Here is a 27,929-nt window from a genome sequence, read left to right as displayed (position 1 = left end):
TCTGTCTCATATCGCCTACTTAGAGGTGATCTCTGCTTGACTTACAAAGCCATGTCTGACCCAGCTCTGTTAGAAATACTACATCTAAAGAAATCCCAATCCCTCCGCACCACATGCTCCAGAGACGTCAACCTCATTACCACAATCAACAAAACATGCTGGAGGGACAGGTTCATAACCCAGAGACTGCCCATGCTATGGAATAGACTTCCCATACATGTCAAACAGAGCACCCAACTGGCCCTCTTCAACAGTAATCTTGATGAGTGGATGGGAAATAGAAAATTCACCCCGGGGACCACTCCAGTGGCTCTACTCGACAGAGGCACTGGTAACTAAAGTCAGGTGGCACGATGCCAGGGTAATCCTATGGGCTATGCTTGTAAAGGCTCCAGGGCCATTAGCCTAGTACCAACCCATGAACTTATAAACCTATGAACCTATATGAATTTTGGATATCCATTAAAGAAATCTTTCATCCCAGCCAAAAATTCAACCCAAACCCCTCTCCCAATAGCTCACCACTTGGAATTGCAATACAGTTCAACTCTTATTTTATGGATAGTATAGTATCTCTACCCAAGGACTCCTCAACATCTAATCCCAACCATGCCCAACAGACACATATCACCACATCCACACCTTCAAACCTATATCCTACATAAAACTATTCTTAAACTAACTTAAACCATGCTCCTCTTCAGCTGATAACCTTCCAAGTGAGTACCTAAAATAGCAGCAAATAGCATTACCTATCCTGTCTCAATCCTCATAAATAGGTCAGTGCAGGAATCCCACATTTCTTCTACCTGGAAAAAGTCATGTTATCCTTCTGCACAAAGGAGGAAATTCAACAGACATTAACAACTTTAGACTTATATCAAACTTATCGCCCCTCATTAAAATACTTAAAAAAATATATTCAAAAACAATTGCTAGATTATAGCCTGCAGGAAGAACGCCTATCCCCTACACAACATGGCTTCGATCCTTCCCATATTAATAGCACTGCCCTTCTAAACTATACATATACAGATACTGTCAATAAAGCTAGAGGTAACGGCAAACTATTCTCTTTCTTACAGAGTTGTCTAAATCCTTCAACACTGCTTGTCACAGCAAACTTCTACTTCAAATGTCCTCACTAGGTCTCTCTCAGCCCACCCTTCTGTGGTTCAAAAGCTATCTGTCCAGTGTGCATCAGTTGGTAAAATTGTACTTCAGGCTCTCTTATTACCTCCCAATTACCAACGGTGTACCACAAGGCCCGAACCTTGGTGCCATCCTCGTTAACATTTTCACTAACACCCTCTATATATCCACATAATAGGCCACCCTAATACAATACGCAAACCAGGATAAACTATATTGCTAAACGTGAACATGTACGTTTTCATTTCGTATACTTCCTTTCTTTCCCTTCTTCACTTTCTTCCGTACTTCTATCAAATTCTCTTCTCTGGCTTTCCCTCTAAATATACCATAATCCTGTTTTTCCGTCACTATATTTGGCAATTCTTGTTAGTGTTAGACAAACTTACTTTATTTTTTCTACAAACTAAAATTTCTATAAATATTAAATGATTGTCTTGTAACTTGTATTGATTCTTAACCAATGTTTTTACATTATCTCTAATTTGTTATACTTATATAAACTGCCCATATAGGGTGGGGGGTGTCCCCATTCACATTAACAAGGTGGTGGAGACCAACATTCATTCCTCAGGTCTGACAGAGTCCCATTGTATCAATACTTCACAATTAAGGGACTGTAATTTCAATTTATGAAAAGTGGCACAGAAGCCATTATTGGTGGAGTATGGCTCTGCAGGAGGCATGACATGCTTTGAACTTCCTGCAGGATTTTTGGCTCAGTTCAGAACACACAATCACAGTAAAAAGCTGGACGAGAGTTTCTTGCAATCTTTACTCTTGTAAAAGGAGAAACAGTTCTATTAACCCATGCCTTGTTACATGGATATTGATTCTTGAAGGAATTATTTTGCAGCTATACTATATATATATATATATATATATATATATATATATATATATATATATATATATATGAAATACTTCCTTGGAGAAAGGTACTACCAGACACATTATACAATGTTTTCATTTTCATTTTGAATGACAAAAACTGCACAGATAGCTAAAATACATAGGGCAAAATAAACTGACAATGAGCAAATCCAGTAATTTAGCAAAATGCCTGTACTACAAAATGCGTTCAATGTGGATTCCACAGTAGGCACTAAATAAAGTACAGTTTTGTACCTACCATAAATGTAGATGTTCAAGTGCTCAAACAGCTGCAGTCATAACAGATGGGTTATCCTGCCGTCAGGCGGGTCCTCGGTTGGCCGAATTCCAAAGTCTAGGTCCGTCGTCGCTTCTTCCCTGACGTCAGTGCGGCAGGGGTATAAAAGAGCCAGCCGACGCCATCTTCTTCAGTTTTTCTTGCCCCAGATGTCAGGTGCCCCCAGAAGGAAGGCAAAACATAAACTTATGTAATCATGCAATATAGAATAATCAAAAAACAGTAGTTTGCAAGCAAATACACCATAAAAGAATACCCCAAATAGGTTGTATGAGAAGGTGTTTGCCATAAGGCCTGTCCTAAGAGGGGATGGAGGGAGGAAAACCTGGACTGCAGCTGTATGAGCACTCGAACATCTACATTTATGGTAGGTACAAAACTGTACTATGTTCATCGTGCATACAGCTGCAGTCATAACAGATGGGTAGAATCCCAAAGCTAAGTAGGGGTGGCAGGCACTAAGTGGAACTAGGAGGAGCAAGGATGCCCTGCAAGACAGCTGTGGCAAATCCCGCTCTAGATTTTGAGTAAAGTGGAAGGTGATAGTGTTTGGAGAAAGTGTGCACTGAACTCCAAGTGGCTGCTTCCAAAATGTCCTTGGTAGGAACCCCCCTGAGGAAAGCTGCAGAGGTAGCTGTGGCCCTTGTGGAGTGGGACCTGACGCTTGAAGGCACAGCTTTTCCATGAAATGAGTAACAAAAGCGTATGCAGTGGGCTATCCATTTTGAGATTTTCTGTTTGGAAATAGCCTTTCCTTGAGCACCTGTAGCATAGGACACACAGAGTTGCTCGGATTTCCTGAATGGCTTTGTCCTGTCCAAATAATAACGTAGTTGTCTGTGAATGTCCAAGGAATGCAGTAGTCTTTCTCCTTTGTTTTGTGGGTTAGGGTAAAAGGTAGGTAAGTGGATAGTCTGATTCAAGGCTACACTGGATACTACCTTTGGCATAAAGGTAGGGTTGGTTTGTAAGGAAACTCTGTCCTGATGGAAAATGATGAAAGGTTGCACAGCCATGAAGGCCTGTAGTTCCGAAACCCTGCGTGCTGAGGTGATAGCCAGAAGGAAAGCTGTTTTCCATGACAAATATTGTAGCTCTGTTGAAGCAGCTGGCTCAAATGGAGGAAGGGTCAGTTTTTCCAATATGAAGTTGAGGTCCCAAGCAGGGGCTGGTGGTTTCCTTGGGGGTTTTATATTCTTAGCCCCTCTGAGGAACTGTCTTAAGAGAGGATGAGAGAATAAAGGAGGATCTGTGTTGTATTGTGCAGTAATGGCTGAAGCATGGATTTTGATGGAGGAGAAGGAAAGTCCAATGTTTAACATCTCAGCTAGGTACTGTAATATTTGAGGTATATTTATTACCCAAGGAATCTGGCCCTTTTTCTGATTCCAGGCACAAAACTGCTTCCATTTGGCGGAGAAGGCTTTTCTAGTAGAAGGTCTTCTGGCCTCCAAGATGACATCCTGCACCTCCTTGGAGAGGAGGGTTTGTTGGGAAATCAAGCGATTCTCCATGCGGCTAGATTTAGGGTTTTGAGCTGGCTGTGAAGAGTTTTGAAGTTGTGCTGGGACAACAGAAGAGGCACTAGAGGTAGGATCCATGGTGGGGAATGCGTCAGGCTCTGCAGGAGTGGATACCAGTGTTGTCTTGGCCAGTCTGGAGCAATGAGAATCATTTTCGGCCTCTCTGCTCTGGCTTTCAATAGAACTTTGGGCAGCAGAGGAAGAGGCGGAAAGGCATAGACCGTCAATGTTGTCCAATTGAAAGTGCGTCCACTTTCCAGGCCTGTGGATGATAGGTCCTTGAGCAAAATTTTTTCAGTTGGTAATTTCTGTGGGTAGCAAAGAGATCTATGTCTGGCTGTCCCCATGCCTGAGTTATCTTTTCGAAAACTTGAGGATGCAACTTCCATTCGTGTGGATCTGTCATATTTCTGCTTAGGCTGTCTGCCAGTGTGTTTTCCTTCCCTGGCAGGAATTGTGCCTGAAGTTGGATTTGCAATTCCAGAGCTGTGTTCCAAAGGGTCATGGCTAGTCTGCACAGGGGGTATGAATGAGCCCTGTTTGTTTATGTACCACATCACTGTGGTGTTGTCTGTCCTTATCAATAGCTGGCCTGGATGCAGTAGGTCTTTAAAGGCCATAATAGCATTTTACACTTCTAGCATTTCCTTTTGGTTGATGTGTAGGTGCTTCTCTTTTTGGGACCATTTTCCCTGAATGCACTGATCTTTCATGTGTGCCCCCCCAGGCGTAGTCCGAGGCGTCTGTTGTGATGATTTGATTTGCTTGAGGTATGCAGAAAGGGAGACCTTTGTTTCTTTGGCATGCTTGAGCCCACCACAGAAATTCCTTTTGAAGACATGGAATGAGTGGTATAATTGTTTCCAAACTGTGGCTGTGTTGAGACCATAAATTTTTTAGGTACCATTGAAGTTTCCTCATATGCAGCTTTGCACATGAGATCAGCAGGATGCAAGATGCCATGAATCCCAGAGCCTGCAGGACTTTCCTTGCAGTCAGCCTGGTGAAGGTTGCCATTTTGCTGAAGTAATGAGATAGTTGCCCTTATTTGTCTGCGTGAGGTAGGCCATCTGGGTGTTTGCATTCAAGCTGGCACCCAGGAAAATTATTGTTTGAGAGGGTATTAGTTTTGATTTCTTTTTGTTGACTGTGTATCCCAGAAAGTTCAACAGTCTTATTACAAACGCCAGGTGTTTCAGAAGTATGTCCTTGCTGTCCGCTTGGATCAGGTACTCACCAGATATGGGTATATTTGTATTCCTTGAAGTCTGCAGAAGGCAATTACTGATGCCAGGCATTTCGTAAACACTCTGGGTGCAGTAGATAAGCCAAAGGGCAATGCAGAGAATTGATAATGGGTTGAACCTGCAAGAAATCTGAGGTATCTTCTGCAATCTTGTCTGATAGGGACATGCAGGTATGCCTCCTTGAGGTCCAATGTTACCAGCCAGGACTCCTTGCCCAGCATGGGAAGAAGCTGCTGTAATGTGAGCATCTTGAATTTTGGTACCTGTAAATATGTGTTTAGGATGGATAGATCTAAAATAGGTCTCCAATCTTTGTCTTTCCTTGGTACCAGGAATAGTCTGGAATAAAACCCTTGACCTTGTTCTTTTGCAGGCACCTCTTGAATAGCTTTCATGTCCATGAGAGCTGAAATTTGTTTTGTGCCTCTGCCCTTTGATTTTGTGGCAGGTTTGGCATGCCTCTCATTTTTGGAAGGGTGTGAAAGTGGAATCTGTAGCCTCTGTCTATAATGTCCAGGATCCATTTGTCTTTTGTGACAATATGCCAATTTTTTGAGAATAATGCCAGTTTTCCGCCTAAAGGTGCTGCCATTAAAGCTTTTCTTGGCAGGTAAAGGGGAAAGTCATTGTGTCTGCTTTCTGAATGACTGTGATCTATCTTCTCCACCTCTTGGGGTTGGTGCTTGCCACTGCCTGGCTCTGAATGATCCTTGAGATTGCCCTCTACCCCTCGGGCGCCTGTATCTGCCTCTTTGAGGTCTGTCCATGGCTGGAAAGGACCAATTTTTTGAAGGCCAGTTTCTGCTGAAACATGGAGGTTGTACCTGCAGGAAATCTTTCCCTGTTTGCATTGATCTTGCCTTTTCCTCCATTTTCTTTAGTACCTCCTCAGCTTTAACACCAAACAATACATCTTTTTGAAGAGGTCCATCTAGTAATTTAGCTTTGACATGATCTGGTAAGGCTTGTTCTTTGAGCCAAGCATGTCTACGTTTGACAGACCCTGTAACAGCAGCTCTACATGAGGCCTCTAAAGCATCAAAACCACACTGCAAAGTATGTTTACCCACTTGCTCTGTACTATGCAACAAATCCTGCAACTCTTTTAAATCTGGTTGCTCAGGTTGTGTCATTTTGCTTTTCAACTCCGATAATAAAAACTGTTGATACTTTAACATATGGAACTGACAGTTTAATGCCATCATGGTTAAAGTGGCTGAGGTATACACCTTTTTCCCCCCACCTTTCTAAAGCTCTGGAATCTCTCTCTGGAGGTAATGGGTTTTTAGCAGTAGAGGCCTTAATTCCCTTGGGACCCTGTGAAATAGTTTCTGGGTCAGCAGTATGGCTTTTGTATAGGAAATGGTGTGAATCAGGAACCCGGTAATACCTGTCTGGTTTAACAGGAGCTGGAGGTAAAGAATCTGGGTTAAGGCTGGCTTCTGTGTACACATCATCTAATAAATCTAAGACAGGAGGGATAGCCAGAGGCCTATGCTGGGGGAGCAAGAGAAAATCCCTGAGCCTTTTCTTGGAATCTGAGTAATCTTGGCCTTCCCAGTGAAAGTGTTCCCTCAAAGTATGTAGGGTTTCCCCAAAAGAGTAGTCCTCAGGGGGGGAGACCGAGGGAATAGACTCCTCTGCATCAGAGTCTTCAAAAGGAGAATATGTATATTCCTGGTCCTCAGAATGTTCAGAGGTAATAGAGGCTTGATCTGAGGAAGGGTAGTCTTCCTCTAATCTGGGCCTTTTGTCCGAGGGGGGTTGAGAACCCCTGATAAGAGTAATTAAATCCTCAGCCATTTTGAGCATCTGTTTTTTAGGCATGGGGCCTTGAGAGGGGGTCTGTGGTCCTTGTTTTTTAGTTTTCATGGCTGCTTTAGATTTTGTGAAAGCCTTAATAGAGAAGGAGGAAGGCCTGAAGACACCTTGAGAAATGGCAGGCCTGTCTAAACTCTGGGTTTCCCCGCCAAGAGTGGCGTCGGTATCTGTAGTCGGAATGGGGGCCGAGGAGCCTGCGACCTCGGGCACAGAAGACACCGGTAATGAAGTGTCATCAGTACTCAGGGGCTGCGTAGGCGCCTCGCTGAGAACCGGAGAACCGGTAGTCGGCCTTAGCGTGGTGTCAGAAGTCGCGGACCTCGTATGTCGGTCCTTATCTTTGCGTCTTTTACTCAAAACTGGAGTCGGGGTATCCGATGACATAATATAATTACATTTTTTACCAAAATAGTGATGGGCGAACTCCGCCCAACGCTTAATAGTGCATTTGTTGAATCTAGCACAAAAACGGCAGGCCGAGACGTCGTGGTCTGGGCCTAAGCAAGGAATATAGAAAGAGTGGAAATCCTTATGTGGTATTTGCTTCCCACATGAAATGCAATTATTAACTTTGTCTGACATTGGTCTGAGGCAAGAAAAGTTTCCCCAACGGGGTACTTAGCTTTCAAGAAGACTTCGGCTGAAATATTTTCGTAAATCTCAGGAGCTGGCCGACTGGCACTTGCGAACTGCTTCTGCTTCGGACACCGCGCGGCAAGAAAAGACTGGGGAAGATAGTGTCGGCTGGCTCTTTTATACCCCTGCCGCACTGACGTCAGGGAAGAAGCGACGACAACCGACGCTGGACCTAGACTTTGGAATTCGGCCGACCGAGGACCCGCCTGACAGCAGGATAACCCATCTGTTATGACTGCAGCTGTATGCACGATGAACATCATGAAATGCAAGGAACAGAGAACTCCATGTACTAATGTTTGAGAGCTGAATCACACATGCTTTCTACAGAAGTAGCAGCAAGTAATAAAATCCATGAATTGCTACTGTTTGGCAAAGACAAAAGCCACTGGCTAAGCTAATTAACACCTCAAAAAAGACTGAATAACTCAGTTTACTAATCCTTTCCACAGATACTAGAAGTCAGGAGAAGACGGGCCATTAAAAACATCTAGGAGATATCTTTCTTTGAAAATAACAAGCCACAAGCTAAAATAATGAATGTCTCAACCTAAAATGTGTTTTAAGTAGATCAGGAGAAAAAGGAAGACTGTGATTAAAAGGTTGAAACTTCCTGTAGGTAACCCTCCCCCTACCCTACACAGACAAGTCTCGAGCATGCTCAGAATTACACACTGCTCAAGGTAAACACTACAGAATGTAAACAAAGAAATACTGGGATTGTCCCTTTGAACCTCCAGTAATGGAGGCCCATGGATATACTCAAATGACTCATTAAAGGACAACAATGGGAGTCTATTATTAAATGCTCAACTTCTCTTTTTTCTCCCTATTTACTGTCCCTGCTATGAATAAACAAAAATACAGCATTTAAAAAACTGACTGTTTCTCTCCACTAGAACAGTACCTTTCTGTACTGTGGTGGTTTCACTTTCAAAAAACGTTTGTCCTACCCTTGCTGCATTCTCCAATTCACTGATGTCATCAAGGCCACTGAATACAGATAGCTTTCCGGCCATTTTTATCCCCAAACTGACATCACCACTACTGTCCTAAAAATACACCCATGCTGTGATGTCACAGCTCCCTGGTCCTTCCCCTACCCATACAGAAAGTAAAGGCTAGAACAAGGAAACAGTACATGAGTCAAGTCTCCTGCTGTAAGTTGTCAATCACAGCAGGTAACAGATCAAATTACACTTGGCACTTTGACAGCTAGGGAAGTTAGGTGTGAAGGGGGATGGAAGATGAGTCAAACTAGTACAATTCACGCTTCACAAAAGACTTCAGTTTAACCATTCTAAAAAGCTGCAACAGTAAAAAGCACTTTGAAAGTCTGTTCTGTGGCATTTGCACTGAGCGGCCTGTTTGTCCCTAGAGGAGTGGTTCCAGCCAGAAACTTGTAGTCTATTGGCCATTTTGGGTCAATTCCTAGCTCTTTACAGCCCCCTGTAATAAAGCCCGCTTTAGCGCGCTTTTTCGCTTGTATTCAACTCAGCACAGCTCCTCGTGGTGTCCTGCAGAGTTCTACAAGCAGCAGAGACCAAAAGAGTGACTTTTTCCTGATTTAAGTATTTTTTTCTGGCTTTTTGATTATTTACTGCTTAGCGACTGCATTTTCGCCTGTTTATACACCTCTGCATTCTATTTAAACTGTTTTTGTGTTGATTAACTGTTTTGCACTTTTAAAAAAGTTATTTGTTGCTTAATTTTACCTGTAGGCTAACACACTCAAGTGCGCTAGCCGTTTAAAAGCATTTATAGCATTTACTGTCTGTTTTTCCTCTGTTTTCTGTAAAAAAAAAAAAAAAAAAAAAAAATCTTGTTTTCCCACCTTACTGAACTAGAATAGTCCAGTCTTCAGAGTTTGCTGATCTCTGGGCTTTGGCTTGGTTCCTGAGCTATTCCATATCCTTATTTGGATAAAGGGAAGCTTCTTTGTTCACCAGTGGGAGTGGGGAGCACTGAGCAGCCTATTTGTCCCTAGAGCAGTGGTTCCAGCCAGAAACTTGTAGTCTATTGGCCATTTTGGGTCAATTCCTAGGTCTTTTCAACCCCCTGCTATAAAGCCCGCTTTAGCGCGCTTTGGCGTGATTTAGCGCGGAGTTGCCCATAGAGCACCATCGGGCAGCGCCGGTTAAACAAGGTTAAACACCGGTTAAACAAGGTTAAATTATTTCTGGCTCCGTAACGTCTGCTCTTCAATTTTTCCCTTAGAACTTCTCTACTTGCAATCTAAACAGTCTATTCTCTATCTCAATAGCTCAGCACTTGCTCCTAAAGCATTTTTATATAGGTAAAGTACTTGTATACTAAACAAAGTACTACATTAGCCTAGAATCCCCTTGAGTACCCATTTACCTATAGGTCCCTTCTGACTCAGTTACACAGCAAACTTTTTCACTTTTTCTAGCATGTCGAAGGGTCAGTTGCTAGCGTCCTCTCCTGTTCAGCTGGTGAATCTGGGCATCTTGAGGCAATGTTACAATTGCCTCATGTACAAAGACAACCCACTCCTTCTCCCACAAAACACAAATACATGTGAGAGATGCAACTATATAGCCAAACTGGAGGCTGAGCTCTCTCAACTCAGGACTGGCAAGACCAGACAGGAGGAGAAGGAAACCACGCACACCACAAACCCAGTTTCACATAGAACTATCACAACTGCAAAACAAACACATAAACACACAAAGACATACTCGGAGGCACTGATCAAAATCTACCAAAACTACAGAGGCCTCCAAAGCAGACACCCAAGCAACTGCCACCTCAAGACATAAGACATGCAACACATAGTTCTCAAAGTCAGTGTGCTAAACAGTCACAGCCCTTAAGGCCAAACACAATGCCAGACACACTTGTTATAGGTGACTCCATAGTCAGACACACTGACGTCCCACTCACCAGACTGAACAAGGAAAAGATCACAGTTAGCTGCCTGTCAGGCGCTAGAATCCGCCACACAACACAAGCACTCAGGTCACTCCACAGCAAGTACAAGTATGACTCAGTCATTGTCCATGCCGGTGTGAACGACCTGAGACGATACCTCCCTGGACTACATGAAAAGAGACATAGAGGAGCTCTCAGATTATGTAGCCCAGGCCGGTATGACCCTGACCCTGAGCAGTATCCTACCCTCACCAAGAATGATGCCACAATACAGAGACAAAATGATCAGCTTTAATAATTGGCTTAATTACTGGTGTCATTCTAAGGGGATCAATGTCTGTCTGCCTGGGATGACATGCTTGACAAGCCACGCTGCTTCAAGGGACGGCTTGCACCTGTCACCCTGGGCTTCCGGATATTGGCAAAGGCTCTTGCCACCCCATAGTGCCTTTTTAGGCAAGGCTCAAATGATAAACCTACCGCCCTAGAAAACAAAAATGGAGAAAAACTAAGGGTAATACTGCTCAATGCCAGAAGTCTAAACCTCAAGATGCACGCCCTCGAAGCCCTCCTCAGTATGGAGAACATCAATGTTTGTGCTGTGACTGAAACCTGGTTCAAGGCTCCTGAGAGCACCCCAGCACTATCAGGTTATACCTCATATCATGCGTTCCGGCCCCAAAATCCGGACCGAACTACAAAAGGAGGGGGAGTATCCATATTCATAAAGGATACCCACACCTCCAGGTTAGTGGCAACGCACGAAGCATCGGAGACCATCCAGGTGCAATTAACCATAGGTAAAACTGCCCTACAGTTTGTAACATGCTACAGACCACCTTCTCAAACTCAGGAAACCCACACAGCCTTCCTGAAGACACTGGAGAGTATAAATGTCTCTCCAAACACCATCATATTGGGTGACTTCAACTACCCAAACATACACTGGGAACATTACTCAAGCCCCAACACCCTAGCCCAAAGGTTCCTTGAGTTCATAAACTCAAATGCTATGGAACAACTAGTCACCATTCCCACAAGAGGAGAAAATATACTAGACCTGATCATCACAAACATGGGGACAAAATGCTCCACACGGAAGTATATCCCTCATTGGTGAGATCAGACCATAAATTAATCTCACTGGAGATCCACATCCGCCCCACCCCAGCAAAAAGACCACAGTGAAGAACTTCTCAAAAGCAAACTTCACACTTCTTAAGACTGGAGTGGTATCCTTCAAGGCCCCGAGCCAGTGGAAACCACAACCCACGCTGCTGAAACCCTTACAAATGCCTTCTACGAGCACCTCCAGGAATGTATGGATCAAGCAATCCCTAATAAAATCAAGACCTTTTCCACCAAAGGCAGGCCCGGTCTGGTGGACTCCAGCCATAAACAAACTCTACAACAAGAGGAGAAAGCTACTACATGACAGAGCAAAATCCCTAAATGGGAAGGCATCTCTGATCAATACTAGCAAAAACTACGATCACTCATAAAATCATCCAAGGCCAACTTTGAGAGAAAAATCGCTAATGACACAAAAGACAATCATAAAGCCTTCTTTAGCTATGTTAGAAACCTGGGTGGAAACTCCCAGATATGCTCAGAATTAGTCCAAAATGATACAAAATTCACTGAACCCACAGACATTGCCAACATACTGGCAGATAGGTTCAGTGCAAATTTCTCCTCCCTCCCCAAAGGAGAAATATCTATCCCACCAGAGTCTAGCCTCCCAAACATCTCAGATGCCCAGGTGAGAGCTGCTCTCTCTAAAGCAAAAAACACAGCATCAATGGGACCGGACGGTGTCCCCGGCTGTGTGCTACACAAACTCAATGAGGAACTAAACCCACACATAAGGCTGCTGTTTAATCTTAGCCTTACTACAGGATACGTACCCAAAGAATGGCGTACGGCAAATGTGGTCCCACTCCACAAAGGCAGTGCTTCTACGGACCCTGGAAATTACCGCCCCATAAGCTTGACGAGCCTCGTCTGCAAAGCTATGGAGAGGATCATAATGGAACTCATAAATAAAGACATTGGGGACCTACAGACACTGGATCCTACCCAATTTGGCTTTGTCAAGGGCAGATCCTGCCTCTTGAACTTGGTCGACTTTTTCGAAACAGTCACTAAGGCCATTGATGAGGGTAAGGCAGTTCACACAGCCTACCTTGACCTAGCAAAAGCATTCGACACAATACCCCACTAGGGCATCATAGAAAAGCTCACCAGCTTAGATGTAAACCCATATGTCACAAGATGGGTTGCAAACTGGCTCAAGGACAGAACACAGAGGGTTAGAGTTGCTGGTGCCATGTCAGACTCTAAGCCGGTCACGAGCGGTGTCCCACAGGGCTCAGTCCTGGGCCCCCTCTTGTTCGGCATTTAATTTTCTGAAGTGCAGGCAAACATAGGGGGATTGTGGCTGACAAAATTTGCAGATGACTGCAAACTGGGCACCATAATTGACACTCCATCAGACACAGACATCCTCCAGAAAGGTCTCATAGAAATGGATAACTGGTGCCAGAGCCATGGCCTTAAGCTAAATGCCAAAAAATGTATAGTCATACCCTTTGGGAAAAACAAGGTAACCCCTAATTACCACATAGGTGGTAATCCATTAAACACGGAAGAAGTTATCAGGGACCTGGGGACCCAAGTTGACAGTAACCTCTCTTTTGAAACTCACATTGCCAAAGTGGTTAGGAAGACCTTCTACATTGCCCACCTGATCATGAAGGGATTCACATCCAGATCAGGAGAGGTCATTGTACCCCTGTACTCTTCACTTATCAGACCAATGATTGAGTACAACGCCCCCATTCGGAATGTACCTTACCCGACACCTGCAGCAGTTGGAAAGACCCCAAAAGTTCCTCACCAAAAGGATAAAGGGGCTCAAACATATGTCATACGATGCCCGACTGAAGAAACTCCAGCTCTATTCAGTCGCATACCGTCTGCTCAGAGGTGATCTGTGCCTGACATACAAGGCCATGTCCAACCCGGAATTAATTAACATGCTCCACCTCAAAAAATCCAAATCCACCAGAGCCACGAGAGCAAGAGACTTAAACCTCAACACGGATATAAATAGGACGTGCTGGAGGGACAGATTCATCAGCCAGAGACTCCCTACACTATGGAACAGAATCCCAGTCCATGTGAGGCAGAGCCCCTCACTGACTCTGTTCAAGAGAAATCTTGACGAGTGGATGGGAGATCGTAGGTTTACCCCGGGAATCATCTCTGTATCACTGCTGGACAGAGGCACAGCAAACTAATGGGTATAGTATTCTCATCCTAAGGGGTGGTGAAAGCCACGCACACTCTGGCTAGGCTTATAAATGCCCTAGGGCAGATAGCCTAGTATGAACCTATGAACCTAAGTATCATTGAACGGCATGAAATGTTACTTAAAACTGACTGAAAGACAGCAGCGTATGCATGCAAAATCAATGCAGTGCAGCAGTGACAGGAGCTTTAGGAAGAAAGAAGCCTGCGTGATGTATTTTGTGCAGGAAAGCACTGCATCGTGGGATATATAGAGGCAGACTAAACAATCAGAATTACTTCAAGTTGCTGGACCTCTTGTGGTCAGACTGAGAAATTACATATAAAAATACTAAAAACCTGTAAATAGTCCCAGAGTGGTGTTAAAATGTAGGAAACACCAAACCATGATAAAATAAACATGTTTTTTGAGTCTCTGGGTGCGGTTCTCCTTTAAGAACACACAGTGTTTCAGCTCCATGGCTCCTGAAAGCTAGGCAAATGAGAAGCGACTTCATCCCTGCAATCACAAGGCTGTCTCCATACATTCTTCTTTTGGATGGCATAGATATTTTTGGATGTACAACATGCAAAGGAGGAAATAAGGTTTACCCAACAAAAAGTGAGACAGAAAGTTGAAGAGGATTCCGTTTGTCATTCCTCTGACAATGGCACAGCCTATAGACAAAAACTACCAGTCAAATCTCTTACAGTGCTCAAAAGGAAAATGACTGAACAGCAGGAAAAAAGTTCAGGAGCTGAACAGAAAAACAGAAGTATCTTGGATTTGAACCAGAGACCATGGCTGGGCTGCTGAAATGATAAAGAACAGCAAGAGAATGTAGGAAATAAATGGATTAACTGTAGTGTCATTTCCATAACATGCAGTTTGAACTTTTGAAATGTGCTTCTACAAGTGAAAAAAGATTAGATGTTGGTGGACTGTGTTAAACTAGTGAGTGGGCTTTAAATTATTATTCCCACTTTGTCATTAACATTTAGGACATTGAAGGAACTGATGATGTAAACTTGTATGTAAAAGTTTTTTTCTTAGTAAAATGTGTGCAAGAAACTTCTTGATGTCAAGAGCATGTTACTTTAACTGACATGCCATCATAAACATGTAATATTACTCTGCTCTCTGCCCCACCATACAGATGTCTGGTAACATTTATGGCAAATGTGCACTCAACAATATTGTAGCCCATGCCTAAAACAGATTTTCCAGAAAAAAAGGATGTATGTACGGTTGCAAATTGTTCCTATTGCAGCATTAGAAGCAACCAATCCTCACTTAGACATTTTTATCTGATGATTTCTACCATCAGATAATGGTCTTCTGTGTCTCTCATACTCTCAGGATACCTGTAACACATGCTTTGTTAAGCTAACATGAAATATGTGGGTGGAATATCAATATGATTCAAATAAAATGCCACAATGTGTTGGTTAAGCAAGTATAAAAAATGCCAAGAAACATTCAGAAAATGAATAACACAAGTAACTTAAAAATTCCAAGTCAGAACAACAGATCAAGGCCACAATTATCGAAATAGCATGTAAACAGTGCAAAGTGATACATTTCTAGAAAATGTGCATGACAAAAGACCATAAGGAAAAGCCACATGTTAAAGTCGGATGCCAATTACTATTTCAGACAAAAAAATTACTAACTGGACGCTCTGTTCCTGCTCACCGAACTCCTCATCGTTAAAGCCAAAATGATCAACAAAAGTGGATGTCATCTGCTGCATCTGGTAGTCCACAAAAGCCTGAAAAAATAAGAGTGCAACTTATCAGTAAAAAAGTTCTAAACCTGTCAAAATCATAAAATGTATTTATTCTCATGCATTTCAGGCTTTAACATCAAGTAGGAGTCAACTGACAAAGATTAACAATTTTAAAATATTATTGGAAAAGTGAAAAAAAAAAAAACTATTTATGAGGCAATACTGCTTTTTTACCCATGTAATGAGGAAGTACACAAGACTTGTAGGAAAAAAAAGACATAGATATGGTTTAATGAGAGTCCAAGTGGCACATTTCTGTGGCTGCTCTCTGACTACTATATGCAGTCGGTTGAAAACAATTGTTAAGATCTTACCTTTTCTATTTCAAAACATTTCAACAAAAGGCAAAAACAGACATTGGTGAAGAAAAGTAAATGGGTACAGGAGGGTGAAAAGTATGAAACCCTGTGAGAATACTCCATATGAAAATAAAGTAGGCATCCTCCCAACATATCTAGACTTGGCAGCCTTCTTTTGAATAAAGGGGTAATGCACTGAAGCTGGATGGGTTATTTCGTAAAAACTATAAAGCATCATCATATACGCAGGTAGGTTTCCCTTTGGGTTAACAGTAATGCTGAAAGCTCAGAGGATGAGCCATGGGGTAAAGCCACTCTCAAGGACCAGCAAGCAGGCATTTTAATCACACACACACACACAATCCTACACTTATTTTTTTGTCAAAATAATGACTTCAGTACGGCATTCTACTGAAAGGTGCAGGTGAAGGGGACTTTAAGGATATTTGCATTACAACTTAATGTCACTGTGTGGGATGAAAATTTGTCCTTTTCACCCATTATGCTATCTCAGAGTTGGTATATTTATAGCTGCAGGGGTGGTGGACACATGGGGATTGCCACCCTTGCAAAAATGCTTGTACAATGTATTTTCATTAAGGTCAAAATTTTATGGTTTACATTTGATATACTGAATCCCAATGTTAACTTATATCAATGATTCAATATAGATTATATGCATATTTTATATCTATCTATCCAGTCGGACCTTCCCGGTAAACAAATGTAAAGTAAATAAATAATGTGTGTGTGTGTGTGTGTGTGTGTGTGTGTGTGTGTGTGTGTGTGTGTGTACATATATATATATCCACCGAGGGAGCAGGTAAGTCATCCCGCAGAGTCAAAAAGTTGGCCTGCTTTCTACCATCTGACTCTCACCATGGAGTGGATGAGGTGAATGGGGATTCACATTCAGCAGCAAATGCACCGAATTGTTCTTGCCTCTCCTGAAATTCCAGACTCCCAAAATCATGAAAAAAATGGCCAGCTAGTTGCAGTTAGTGGGACCATTGGGCTCATTCCTGCACTGGGGTGGGGTGGGGGGGTTTAAAACCTCCCTTCTCGCACAGTGCATAGTCAATGATACCAGCCCTAGCTGGCTTATTCTTAAAATGCATCTCACTAACTCAGGTTCTCTATTTCTAGCTCTAGCCTATATCCCCTCCCTAGTAATATCCACAAACTCAAACTACTCAGACAAACTACTAGTCACAATAGTTATTTTATTTGCTTTAACATCAGCCTCTTGGGATACATTAAATTACTGACATTTGGATCTACCTACAAACCCTGGACTCAATCAACTAGTACAAGAATTCACAAGACCAAGTGTGCAGTCAGGTGATCACTCTAACAGATCTCATAATTACCAGCCCCCCTCACCATCTCTTCTCGTTGCTCTTTATCACCCCCCCAAATTCAGTGATAAGTGCATCATGACGTTCTACACTGAAACACAAGTTAAAAAAAACACCACCCACACTAATCTTTCATTTGAACAACAAATGAACATCAAATTATACAGAAACAAACAGAGACTTGTCCCTAATAACCTTTATTTCAAACTCTTCTATCACAACTGCAAGACTAATCAATCTGTTACTATACATTCAGAACAAGCATTTGCCAAGAATAAGCAGGCTTTTCAAAGCAATATGTAACCAATGGTTTACTAAAGGACTCAGCTCTTTTCAAACTAAGAGATGAAGCCTGGAGAACCTGAAAAAAAGCAGTTCTCCAGAAAACAGGTATATATCTTACACAACTTGGGAACCTAGAAAAAAAGTTGTGAGAAGACACAAAGGCATGCATCTCTACTCCTCCCAATAAAAACTACTAAACAAATCCAAACACTTCTAGAACCTAGTGGACCAAATAACAGGCATGTCACTATCCATCTCCACAAGGAAACTGCACAATATAATTCAAGCTCAGGCAGCCTGACCACTACAGACTTTGTAAAAGAATTTTCCTGAATCCCACCTACCCTAGCCCCTACTCACAACTGATTTACACAAAAGCCTGAACCATCTCTATACAGTCAACTCTTACTTTAAAACCCCCAACACTAAGGAAACTGAAAAATATCTGCAATAAAATCCCACAGGATGTCCCAAATGGGCTAGACGGTATTCACCTCTGTTTATTTCTCTCTGCAAAGACCACTTCCTGCAATGACTAAAAATACTCTAAAACTGTCTTACCATAGCATAATGCCTATCCCTTGGAAGCAAGCCATTATCAAACCTACTCCCACCAAAACATTCAAAGGAGCATCCACAAATGACTTCTGCCTCATGTCACTCTTGCCAAACTAGGGAAAAACTCTGAAAAGACTACTCCCAAAAATGAGGCTATTTAAAATCTTACAGAATTTTCTTCTCTAACCAGTATGGCTTCTGCACTGGCATAAGTACCCAGACTGTGCACTGTTTACTCTCTCAAACAATAGCCAAATGAACAGGGATAAAGGCAACCTACTAGAGTCATCTTTACTGACATCACAAAGGCATTTTAACTAGCAGACCACGGCCTTCCTTTTTTCACTAACAATTAACTAAGCCCTTCCATGGTTTAAACACTTCTTAACAGACAGGAAAATCAGTTACATCACATAACACAAACTCATCAGCAGCCCTCCACAGTAAAGGGGTACCACCCAAGGATCAGTCTTTCCCCTTATTCATCATCTCGCTCACAGTTCACCTTTCCCACCTACCTATCATCCTATATGCAGGAGATATGATGATATATGTATCTCACCATTCCTACACCATTAACCAATTAACCAGTAGCCAATTTCAAGACGACCTTGTACAACTTTCAGACTGGTTAACCCATAAATGGAAACTTTTAACCTGACCTCCCTAAAAAAAGTGTTCATCTCAAAATATCTAGAGATCTGGCTACATTAGCAACCCAAGTTTCAATTCCATACTGAATCAACTAAAGCTAAAAACAACTCTCAGTTCTTCTGGACCAGAAAGATGTCACACATTCTCTCTCTCTCCTGAAGGGAGGAATGCAATTAGGAAAAGTAAACTTCTTGTCCAAACTGAATACAAGTTCCACTAAGGTGTACCAGCTCTAAAAGTAATTTCTCCTCACTGCCAGACAATGCTAAAATTTGCAGATTCATTACACTAATTCTCAAGACTGAGTAACACTATCAAATGTTCACTGAAGCACACTGACTCACAGACCAAAATTGTTATTAGGCTCTTTGCTCTTTTAAAGATTCTTTGGAATCATCAATCTCATCGTACCTATAACTACCATCTTAGATCTCTCCCTGCCGACAGATCATCCCTACAAACAGATAGAACCAAAGTGCACCACACAGGCTACGGTTTCACTACTTCAGGCTCATAAATCTGAAAATCCCTGGAGGGCACAACGTGTAAATGCTGCAAAACTGGTAGAGTAACCTAAAAAACACAGCTCGTCCTTATCCATTACTTCTGCTTGTAATTGACAACACTTAAATCATGCGATTCTACATATCTTTCTTCAAAATGTAGCTAATTAGGCTAGTCATATGGTAAATAACCATGTCTGTATTGTCCACTTCCTAACACCTGCATGTTATGTACTTATTTTTGTTACAATTAACCAAGAAAATAAATCTTAGATCTCACCCTTGTATTAATGTATTCTCTGGATGAGTGTGAGCTATGTACCTTGTATCATTTTATGGAGCAAAAAAAAAAAAAGAAAAAAAATTCAGGCAGAAAGTAATCAAACTAAAGCACATGACCGTATAGTGCACTAAGAGTATTAGGCTACTCAGAAAATTGTACAGCTATCCACAATCTCTAAAGCATGCGCATTACAATCATTTTTGTAAGGAATGCTTTCAGTTCTTCTTAACTAAAGGACATTTCACAACTGCTCTGACTTCCTTACGAAGCAAGCGTTTTTCAAGAGGCAGAGACTGATCTGATGAAGTATTTCATTGCAAGTACAAGAAAATTCTGATCTGCATATTTATAACCCTCCTGAATTCTTATGGAGTATGAAGAGTCAGGTACTGTAAGCTTATCAGCAAGAAGACAGTGGTACCTTTCATTAAGTAGTTTGAAAACTGAAATGTTTAAAAGACATGTAGATTCACCAGAGACAAGTAACCATTTTGTTTTGTAAGTTAAAACAATTATACTATTATTAGCAAAGTGAATAATCTTAGAAACTGTACTTTTGATGACTTGCAATGCAGCTGTGTTGTGGGTTGACAGAGTGGCAATGACAGGTGGGGCATGTTCTGATCAAAGTATTAATGCAGTAAATGTTAGCACCCTGTGAACCTCAAGAGTGAGAACATGTGAAATTATGAATGCAATTCTTTAGACTTTGGTAGTTTGTAAGTCTGAATTTGATTGGAGAAATTTAGTTTAGTCAAGTAAAAGACCAACATATTTTTCTTGGGAAGTAAAAGATACTGGAGATCCATCAGGATCAGTGATAGAAAGAGGTAAGGTCTTAGTCTTTTTTGGCCGCCCTGAAAAGCACAGCAGTAGATTTTTGTGGGTAAATGATCACTTGGTTCATGCTGCATCAATTCCAAACTGAAGCAAAATCATACTGTACAGTGAAGTACTAAGATCTGAAATTACTTAGTAGCCTTTGTAAAAATGTAGTCAACTGCATGCATATTACAATTTACATGAGGAAGATCCCAAGACAGAAAATTTACTAAAAGAGATGGTTGACACCTGGGGCATCAGTGTACCAGAGTATGTGACATTGTTATTTACAATGACTGTAAATGTTCGGCTGGAAAAATAATCCCTGAACCAGGAGACTAAAACCCTGCAGGTGCCACAATTAGCCAGTCTGTCAAACAGAATAACACAATCAACAAAATGAAGGCTCTGTTTACATCTGAAAGTATGGCTGCAGTTAAGCGAGCCCTTTTCCACATGATAAAGTGCAGTTTTATAAGAACTTACCATAACAGTAGATGCCTTATTGATCACTGGTGCAATATTCCAAACTGTTGGGTTATCTCGACAAATAGCCAGGACATCTGGCTAGGGTAAAAAAGCCAAAACCCTTCACAGTCATATGTCCAATTTATGACATAATAAGGGCACATTAAGCGGATATTTGTGTGTGTGTGTAGACCTGGAGTCACCTGATACAAGAATACAAGACAGGCAACAGACAACTAAGAGGTGGTAAGGCAGAGAATGGCTGCCCCTCAAGTCCATAAGAAAATAGGTGACAGCACTTAGCTAAGGACACAGGAAAAGGTGGATGGCAGGGTGGGAAGGAATACTGCAAAAGTGACCAGTAGAAAATGTACTGTTATGGTAACTTCTTGCACAACTGTACCATGTCCTTCCTTAGATCAATGAAGCAGTATTCCAAACTGTTGGGTGATTCCCAGAGCTTAGCAAAGACTAAGGGAGTATGGATCAGGCATACGGGAGCTGTCAATTAGTCAAGACAGCACAAACCTGGCAAAGGAGAGACTGTACCTAGAAAAAGCATCTACCCTGTAGTGTTTGGTAAAAATGTGTACAAAATACCAAGTTGCTGTTTCTAGGGTTGCTCTGGAATCAATTCCTTTGCAAAGTCTTCTGAGAAGGCAACACCTCTAGTGGTATGGGCTTTAACTGAGGGAGATAAGGATTTACCAAGACTATGTGAGATGGATTTAGAAAGCCAGTTAACAGAAGTTTGTTCACAAACCAGGTTTCCCAACTTGGCTTTCTGGAAAAGAAACCATCAACTGGTCAGTCTTGTAAATGTCTTTGCTCCAATTCAAGTAAAATCTAAGCTGCTTGTGCACATACAGAGAATGGAGTATCCACCCCCCTTGTTCTGAGGATTAGGGAAAAGGTAAGAAGATTGATGGTCTGCTTGAGGGACAGCTCACTGACCACCTTAGGCATAAATGAAGAAGTGGTCAGAGAAAATTTGTCCTTATGAAAAATAAGGAAAGGAGGAGGTGCAATCAGGGCTTGGAGCTCAGAAACTCTTCTAGCAGAAGAAGGACCACTTGGAGGATGTTTCTATTGTACAAAATCTTACAGAAGCAGAAGTTACTGGTTCAAAGCAAAGTAAGCCTTTTTAGGACAAATGAAATGTCCCAGGAAGGCAAATAGCTTTCCTAGGTGGGTGTAAATGAAGGACACTTTTGAGAAACAAAAGGGAGTCACAAACAAGATTTTTGGTTGGTTTCTCTGTACCTTTAATAAGACCTTAAGGATCACAGGCAGAAGTGGGAAAGCATAATGAAACCTTCCTTCTCATGGAAAGACCATGGCATCTGTCCTCCAGACCTGAGGGCAAGGAGTCCTCCCTGTTCAGCATCCACTTGTGAGGATCTCCCCGAGATCTGCTTAGAAAATCTGCCAGGATTGTTGTCCTGAGAAAGAGTTTAAACTGCTTGGTGGAACAAATTTCCTTTTATGACCTTTTCATAAGCTAGAAGAGTCAGTCTGCATAGCTGATAAGATTTGGTCCCTCCCTCGTATATGTACCTCATGACTACGACTGTAGTGTTGGCTGTGAAAATTCTGAAAGGGCTTGGGGACCAAGTATTACAGAAAATCGGCAGGGTCTGAATCAATGCCTACATTTCCTTCACCTTGATATGCTCTGTCCTTTCATTTGGCAGCCATTGCTCCTGGGCTGTTAGGGAGCCTGTCCATGTCCCCCAAGCTAGGTCTGAGGACTCTGTGTGCAGGTTCTGGGAAAGGACTGCTAGCTTGAAAGGAATGTCTGGGTTGAGGTTTACCTGTGATACCTACCACTGAATTTACTTCTTTAGAAAGAGAAGAATCTGGGTGTCCAGAGGATGGCATGCTGAGACCAGATAAAGTTTACGCAATATCAGATATTTTTCATATGGAGTCATGCAAAAGGCACCATGGGTATGGATGCTGCCATGAACCCCAGGGCTCTCAGAATTTCTGCTGCAGGACTGGACTACAGGGATAGCAAAGAATAAAATAGTTGGAAGGGGCCGATACCTTTTCTTGTGGTAAGAAGGCCACTGTGAGTTGCGTGTCCAACCTGCAGCCCAGAAAGATGAGATCTTGGATAGGATTCAACATGGGCTTTAAGTTAACAGCAAAACCCTGACTCTGTAGAAGGAACATGGTGAAGTTGAGATGCTGTAAAAGAATCTCCTGAGAGGGTGCCTGTATTACTAGGTCACCAAGATGTGGAAATATTTGAAATCACTGAGTTCTGCAAAAAGCAATGACAGGTGCAAGACATTTTGTGAAGACCCTGGGGGCTGTAGATAACCAAAAGGGCACAGAAGAGAACTGAAAATGTGATAAATGAGCAAAAAATCTTAGAAATTTCATTAAGAAGAGTGAAAGCGGATGTGGAAATAAACATCCTTCAAGTCCAAAAATATCAGGAAGGCCTGAGGAAAGATGAAAGGTAGAAAAAGTCCAGTGACAACCATCTTAAATTAGGGGACCTTCAGGAAAGTATTGTGATGGGACAAATCTAGTATAGCTCTCCATTCTTTTCCTTATCTGGGTATCAGAAAATGTCTGGAATAAAACCTTTTCCTACTTAATGTTCTGGTACAGGTTCTATTATATCTTCTTTGTGCAGGGCCCGTGGGATAGGAGCCAACATATTTATCTGACTGGGAAGGGGGGGGGGTGAAAGGAATACTTTTGAACAGTGGAATCTCCTTCTATGTCATCCTGTAACCCTGCTGGATAACCGAAAGGACCCATTTGTCTGAAGTTGTGAGCTGCCAAGAAGAAAAAAAATGAAGTCAGTGTTTCTGACTGGTGGGGGGGGAGAGGACAAACTAGTCAGGCTTATTTGTCTGGAAAGGAAGGCCTCCCAGACTTGGGGTCTTGGACTGGGTTTATCCCAAAATCTCTTTCAAGGAATTTTTCTGCCCTCCTGTGTTGGCCTAGAGTCCCTGCAAGAGAAAAGTACAGTTTTGTACCTACCATAAATGTAGATGTCCGAACTGGATAGCATCTGCAGTCATAACAACTGGGCTGTCCTGTCGTCAGGCAGCCCTTCAGTCGGCCGGATTCCAAAGTCCGGGTCCGGCTTCGGCTGATGTCGCACTTCACCCGACGTCATCTCTGTTGGTCTTCGGGTATAAAGGCATCAGCCGACGCCATTTTCCTCAGTGTTTCTTGCCCCAGATGCCAGAAGCCCTCATGGAAGGCTAAAATTTGGATAAATGCCAATGTTTCCAAAAGGATAGAAGGTAAACACAAAAAGTAAGCATGTATGTACATATATACAAACAAATACACCATAAGAGACTCCCCCCCACTAGCTAGCTATTAGGAAGGTAAACACCCTAGGAGTACCACAGAGGGGAAGGAGGGAGGGTAATCCTGACTGCAGATGCTATCCAGTTCGGACATCTACATTTATGGTAGGTACAAAACTGTACTATGTCCTTCATGGATGCATCTGCAGTCATAACAACTGGGTAGAATACCATAGCCAACAAGGGGAGGAGGATAAAACTAGATTATGGTGTGTTTAGGATCCCTTGCAGTACAGCAGTGGCAAACCCTGCTCGGGATCTGGAATATAGAGGCAAATTATAATGCTTGGCAAATGTATGCACGGAGGTCCAAGTAGCCGCCTCAATAATGTCTTTGGTTGCCACTCCTCGTAAGAAGGCTGTGGTAGTGGCTGTTGCCCTTGTAGAATGAGGTCTTATGTTCTGTGGAATTGGTTTTCCATGGAAGGAGTAACAGAATCGTATGCAATTTCCTATCCATTTGGAGATTGTCTGTTTGGAAATAGCTTTTCCTTCCCTTCCTGTTGCATAGGCTACAAAAAGTTGGTCAGTCTTTCTGCTACTTTTAGTTCTGTCCAAATAGTAGCGTAGCTGTCTATGTACATCCAAGGTATGCAATATTCTTTCCCCTCTGTTTTGTGGATTGGGAAAGAAGGTAGGTAGGTGGATTGCCTGGTTTAAAGACACTCTGGATACCACCTTAGGCATAAATGTAGGATTAGTTCTCATAGACACTCTATCTTGGTGGAAGATTAGGAAGGGTTGCACTGCCATTAAGGCCTGTAGTTCTGAAACCCTCCTTGCTGAAGTAATTGCCAGTAGGAAAGCAGTTTTCCATGACAGGTGTTGTAGGTCTGCTGTTGCTGCTGGTTCAAAGGGTGATAGTGTCAATTTTTCTAGCACAAAGTTTAGGTCCCAAGCTGGTAATGGTGGTTTCCTTGGAGGTTTTACATTCTTGATTCCTCTGAGGAACTGCCTGAGCAAAGGGTGAGAAAAAACAGGTGGATCAAAGCTGTATTCTGCTGAAATAGCTGATGCATGTATCTTGATGGAGGAGTAGGACAGGCCTGAATGAAGAAGTTCGGCTAGGTACTCCAGAATGTTAGGCATATCTATGTTTGACACATCTTTTCCTCTTTCAGTACTCCAAATGACAAACCTTTTCCATTTTCCAGCACAGTTTCTTCTTGTTGAAGGTCTGCGTGCTTCAAGAAGAATGTCTCTAACTCTTTGGGAAAGTTCTGGATTAGCTGCTGCTATGTGATGTTCCATGCAGTCAGTTGCAACGTTTTAGGTTTGGATGTATGATGCTGTAGTTGTTCTGAGTTAACATCAAAGGCATCAGGGTATTGGCCACATATTGTTCGAGACATGCTCCTCAGCAGTGGGTACCAGTGTTGTCTTGGCCAGTTTGGAGCTATCAGGATTATCCTTGGACGTTCTTCCTTGATTTTTAGTAATACCTTGTGTATCAAGGGAAGAGGTGGGAATGCATATGCTGTTAGGCCTTTCCAGCTGAAGGAGAGCGAATCCACTTTCCATGCTAGTGGGTGGAATGTCCTTGTGCAGAATTTTTTGAGCTGGTGATTGGTAGGCGATGCAAATAGATCTATCTGAGGCATTCCCCATTTCTTTGAGATGGTCTTGAAGATGTCCGGGTGCAGCTTCCATTCGTGGGCATCCGATGTGGTTCTGCTTAATATGTCTGCTAGAGTATTCTCCTTTCCCGGTACAAATATTGCCTGTAACTGGATGTTGTAGCCGAGTGCCAGGGTCCACAGCTCCAAAGTCATTCTGCATAGAGGGTATGAATGAGTGCCTCCCTGTTTGTTGATGTACCACATGACTGTGGTGTTGTCTGTCCTTATCATCAACTGGCCCTCTTTGAGAAATGGTCTGAACTTTTGGATTGCCAGTTTTACTGCCAGCATTTCTTTTAGGTTGATGTGCAGGTGAAGTTGATCCTGTGTCCACAATCCTTGCACGCATTTGTCCAGCATGTGGGCCCCATCCTAGGTCTGAAGCGTCTGTTGTGATGGTCTGGCTTGCTTGACATCTGCGAAAGGGTAGCCCTGGGTTTGACTGGCATGCCTGAGCCCACCATAGGAACTCCTGTTTTAAGCATGGAATTAATGGGATTTCTGTTTCTAGGCTGTGTCTGTGTTGGGACCATAAATTCTTTAGGTACCACTGTAGTTTTCTCATATGTAGTCTGGCAAATGGAACCAAGATTATGCATGATGCCATGAAGCCCAAGGCCTGCAGTACTTTTCTTGCTGTTAACTTGTTCAGTTTTGTTAGTGCCAAGAAGTAAAGAGGAGTTCTTTTGTTTTTCTGTAGTTAGGAATGCCATCTGTTTTACTGTGTCCAATTCCGCGCCCAAGAAAGTCCTTGTTTGGGATGGTATCAGCCTTGACTTTTGTAAATTGACTGTGTATCCCAGTGCTTGCAGCAAGTAAATGACCCTTTGTAAATCTGTTGTCAGCTTGCTTTTGTTGTCCCCTTGTAGCAGGCAGTCGTCTAGGTATGGGTAAATTTGAATTCCCTGTAGTCTGCAATGGGCGATTACTGATGCCAGGCATTTTGTGAATACTCTGGGCGCAGTAGATAAGCCAAAGGGCAATGCTGAGAATTGATAGTGCTCTGATCCTGCAAGAAATCTGAGGTATCTTCTGCAGATTGGTCGAATGGGGACGTGCAGGTATGCCTCCTTGAGATCTAGAGTTACCAGCCAACACTCCTTGCCCAGCATGGGAAGAAGTTGCTGTAGGGTCAGCATTTTGAATTTTGGGACAATGATGTATGTATTTAAGGCGGACAGGTCGAGAATTGGTCTCCAACTTTTTCCTTTCTTGGAACTAGGAATAGTCTGGAGTAGAACCCCTTTCCTTGCTCTGCTGTTGGCACTTTTTCCACAGCTCTCATGTTTGCTAACTGCATTATCTGTTGTAGAGCCTCTGTTTTTTGATTTGGAGGTAGATTTGGCATTCCTCTTTTGACTGGTAAAGTGTGGAAGTGGAACCGGTAACCTTGATCTATGGTTTGTAAAATCCACTTGTCTTTTGTTATATAGTGCCAGTTCTTTGAAAATAAGGTTAATTTTCCGCCTAGAGGAGCTGCTATTTGTTCCCTGGTAGGCGGATTTAGGGTTAAGTCACTGTGGTTGAGTTGATGTAGTGGCAGAGGTTGTGTCTGTGCCTCTGTTGTTACCTTGCCACTGTCGTCCTCTGTAGGCACCTCCTCTGGATTGGTTTCTGCCTCTGGAACGTCTATTCCTGCCCCTTTGAGATCTTGTGGAGTCAGGAAAGGACCAATTTTGGCAGGCCAGTTCCTGCTAAACCTTGGGGGCTGAACCTGCAAGAAATCTTTAACCGTTTGAACAGATTTTGCCTTTTCTTCCATTTTCTTCATAACCTGCTGGGCAGGTGTACCAAACAAACTTGTCTTATCCATAGGAGCATCTAGCAACTTAGCTTTAACATGATCCGGTAGAGCTTGCTCCTTTAGCCATGCATGCCTTCTTATCACTGTGCCAGTCATGGCTGATCTAAATGAAGCCTCCAGTGCATCATAGCCACATTTTAAGGAATGGTTACTAACCTGTTGTATGTTATTTACCATTTCTAATACATATTTCTTATCAATAGATTCATCAGTGGTTAGTTTTTTAGTTAACTGATCAAGCATAAACTCTTGGTATTGTATCATGTGAAATTGACAATTTAAAGCTCTAGCTGAGAGAGTAGCTGAAGTGTAGACCTTTTGCCCCATCTGTCTAATGACCTTGCTTCCCTTTCTGAAGGAATAGGGTTTTTGCTATGGTCGCTACTGCCTTGGGACCCTGGGATATAGT

The 27,929-nt window shown here is 42.5% G+C and overlaps 1 protein-coding gene across 1 annotated transcript in view; it reads right to left on the bottom strand.

The window, feature by feature from the left end:
* The window catches only part of PPP6R1 (protein phosphatase 6 regulatory subunit 1), a 3,522,349-nt gene that overhangs the window by 1,222,895 nt on the left and 2,271,525 nt on the right, over positions 1 to 27,929 (bottom strand). Inside the window, exon 15 of the mRNA XM_044059463.1 lies at positions 15,411 to 15,508. Coding sequence (XP_043915398.1) covers positions 15,411 to 15,508 — 98 coding nt within the window. The remainder of the gene's footprint in view (positions 1 to 15,410; positions 15,509 to 27,929) is intronic.

The sequence above is a fragment of the Protopterus annectens genome, chromosome 17.part0, assembly GCF_019279795.1.
Source record: "Protopterus annectens isolate FY-2018-M chromosome 17.part0, PAN1.0, whole genome shotgun sequence".
NCBI classification, from domain to species: domain Eukaryota; kingdom Metazoa; phylum Chordata; order Ceratodontiformes; family Protopteridae; genus Protopterus; species Protopterus annectens.
The sequence above is the reverse complement of the archived record's forward strand: the minus strand, read 5'-3'. Positions and strand labels throughout refer to the sequence as shown.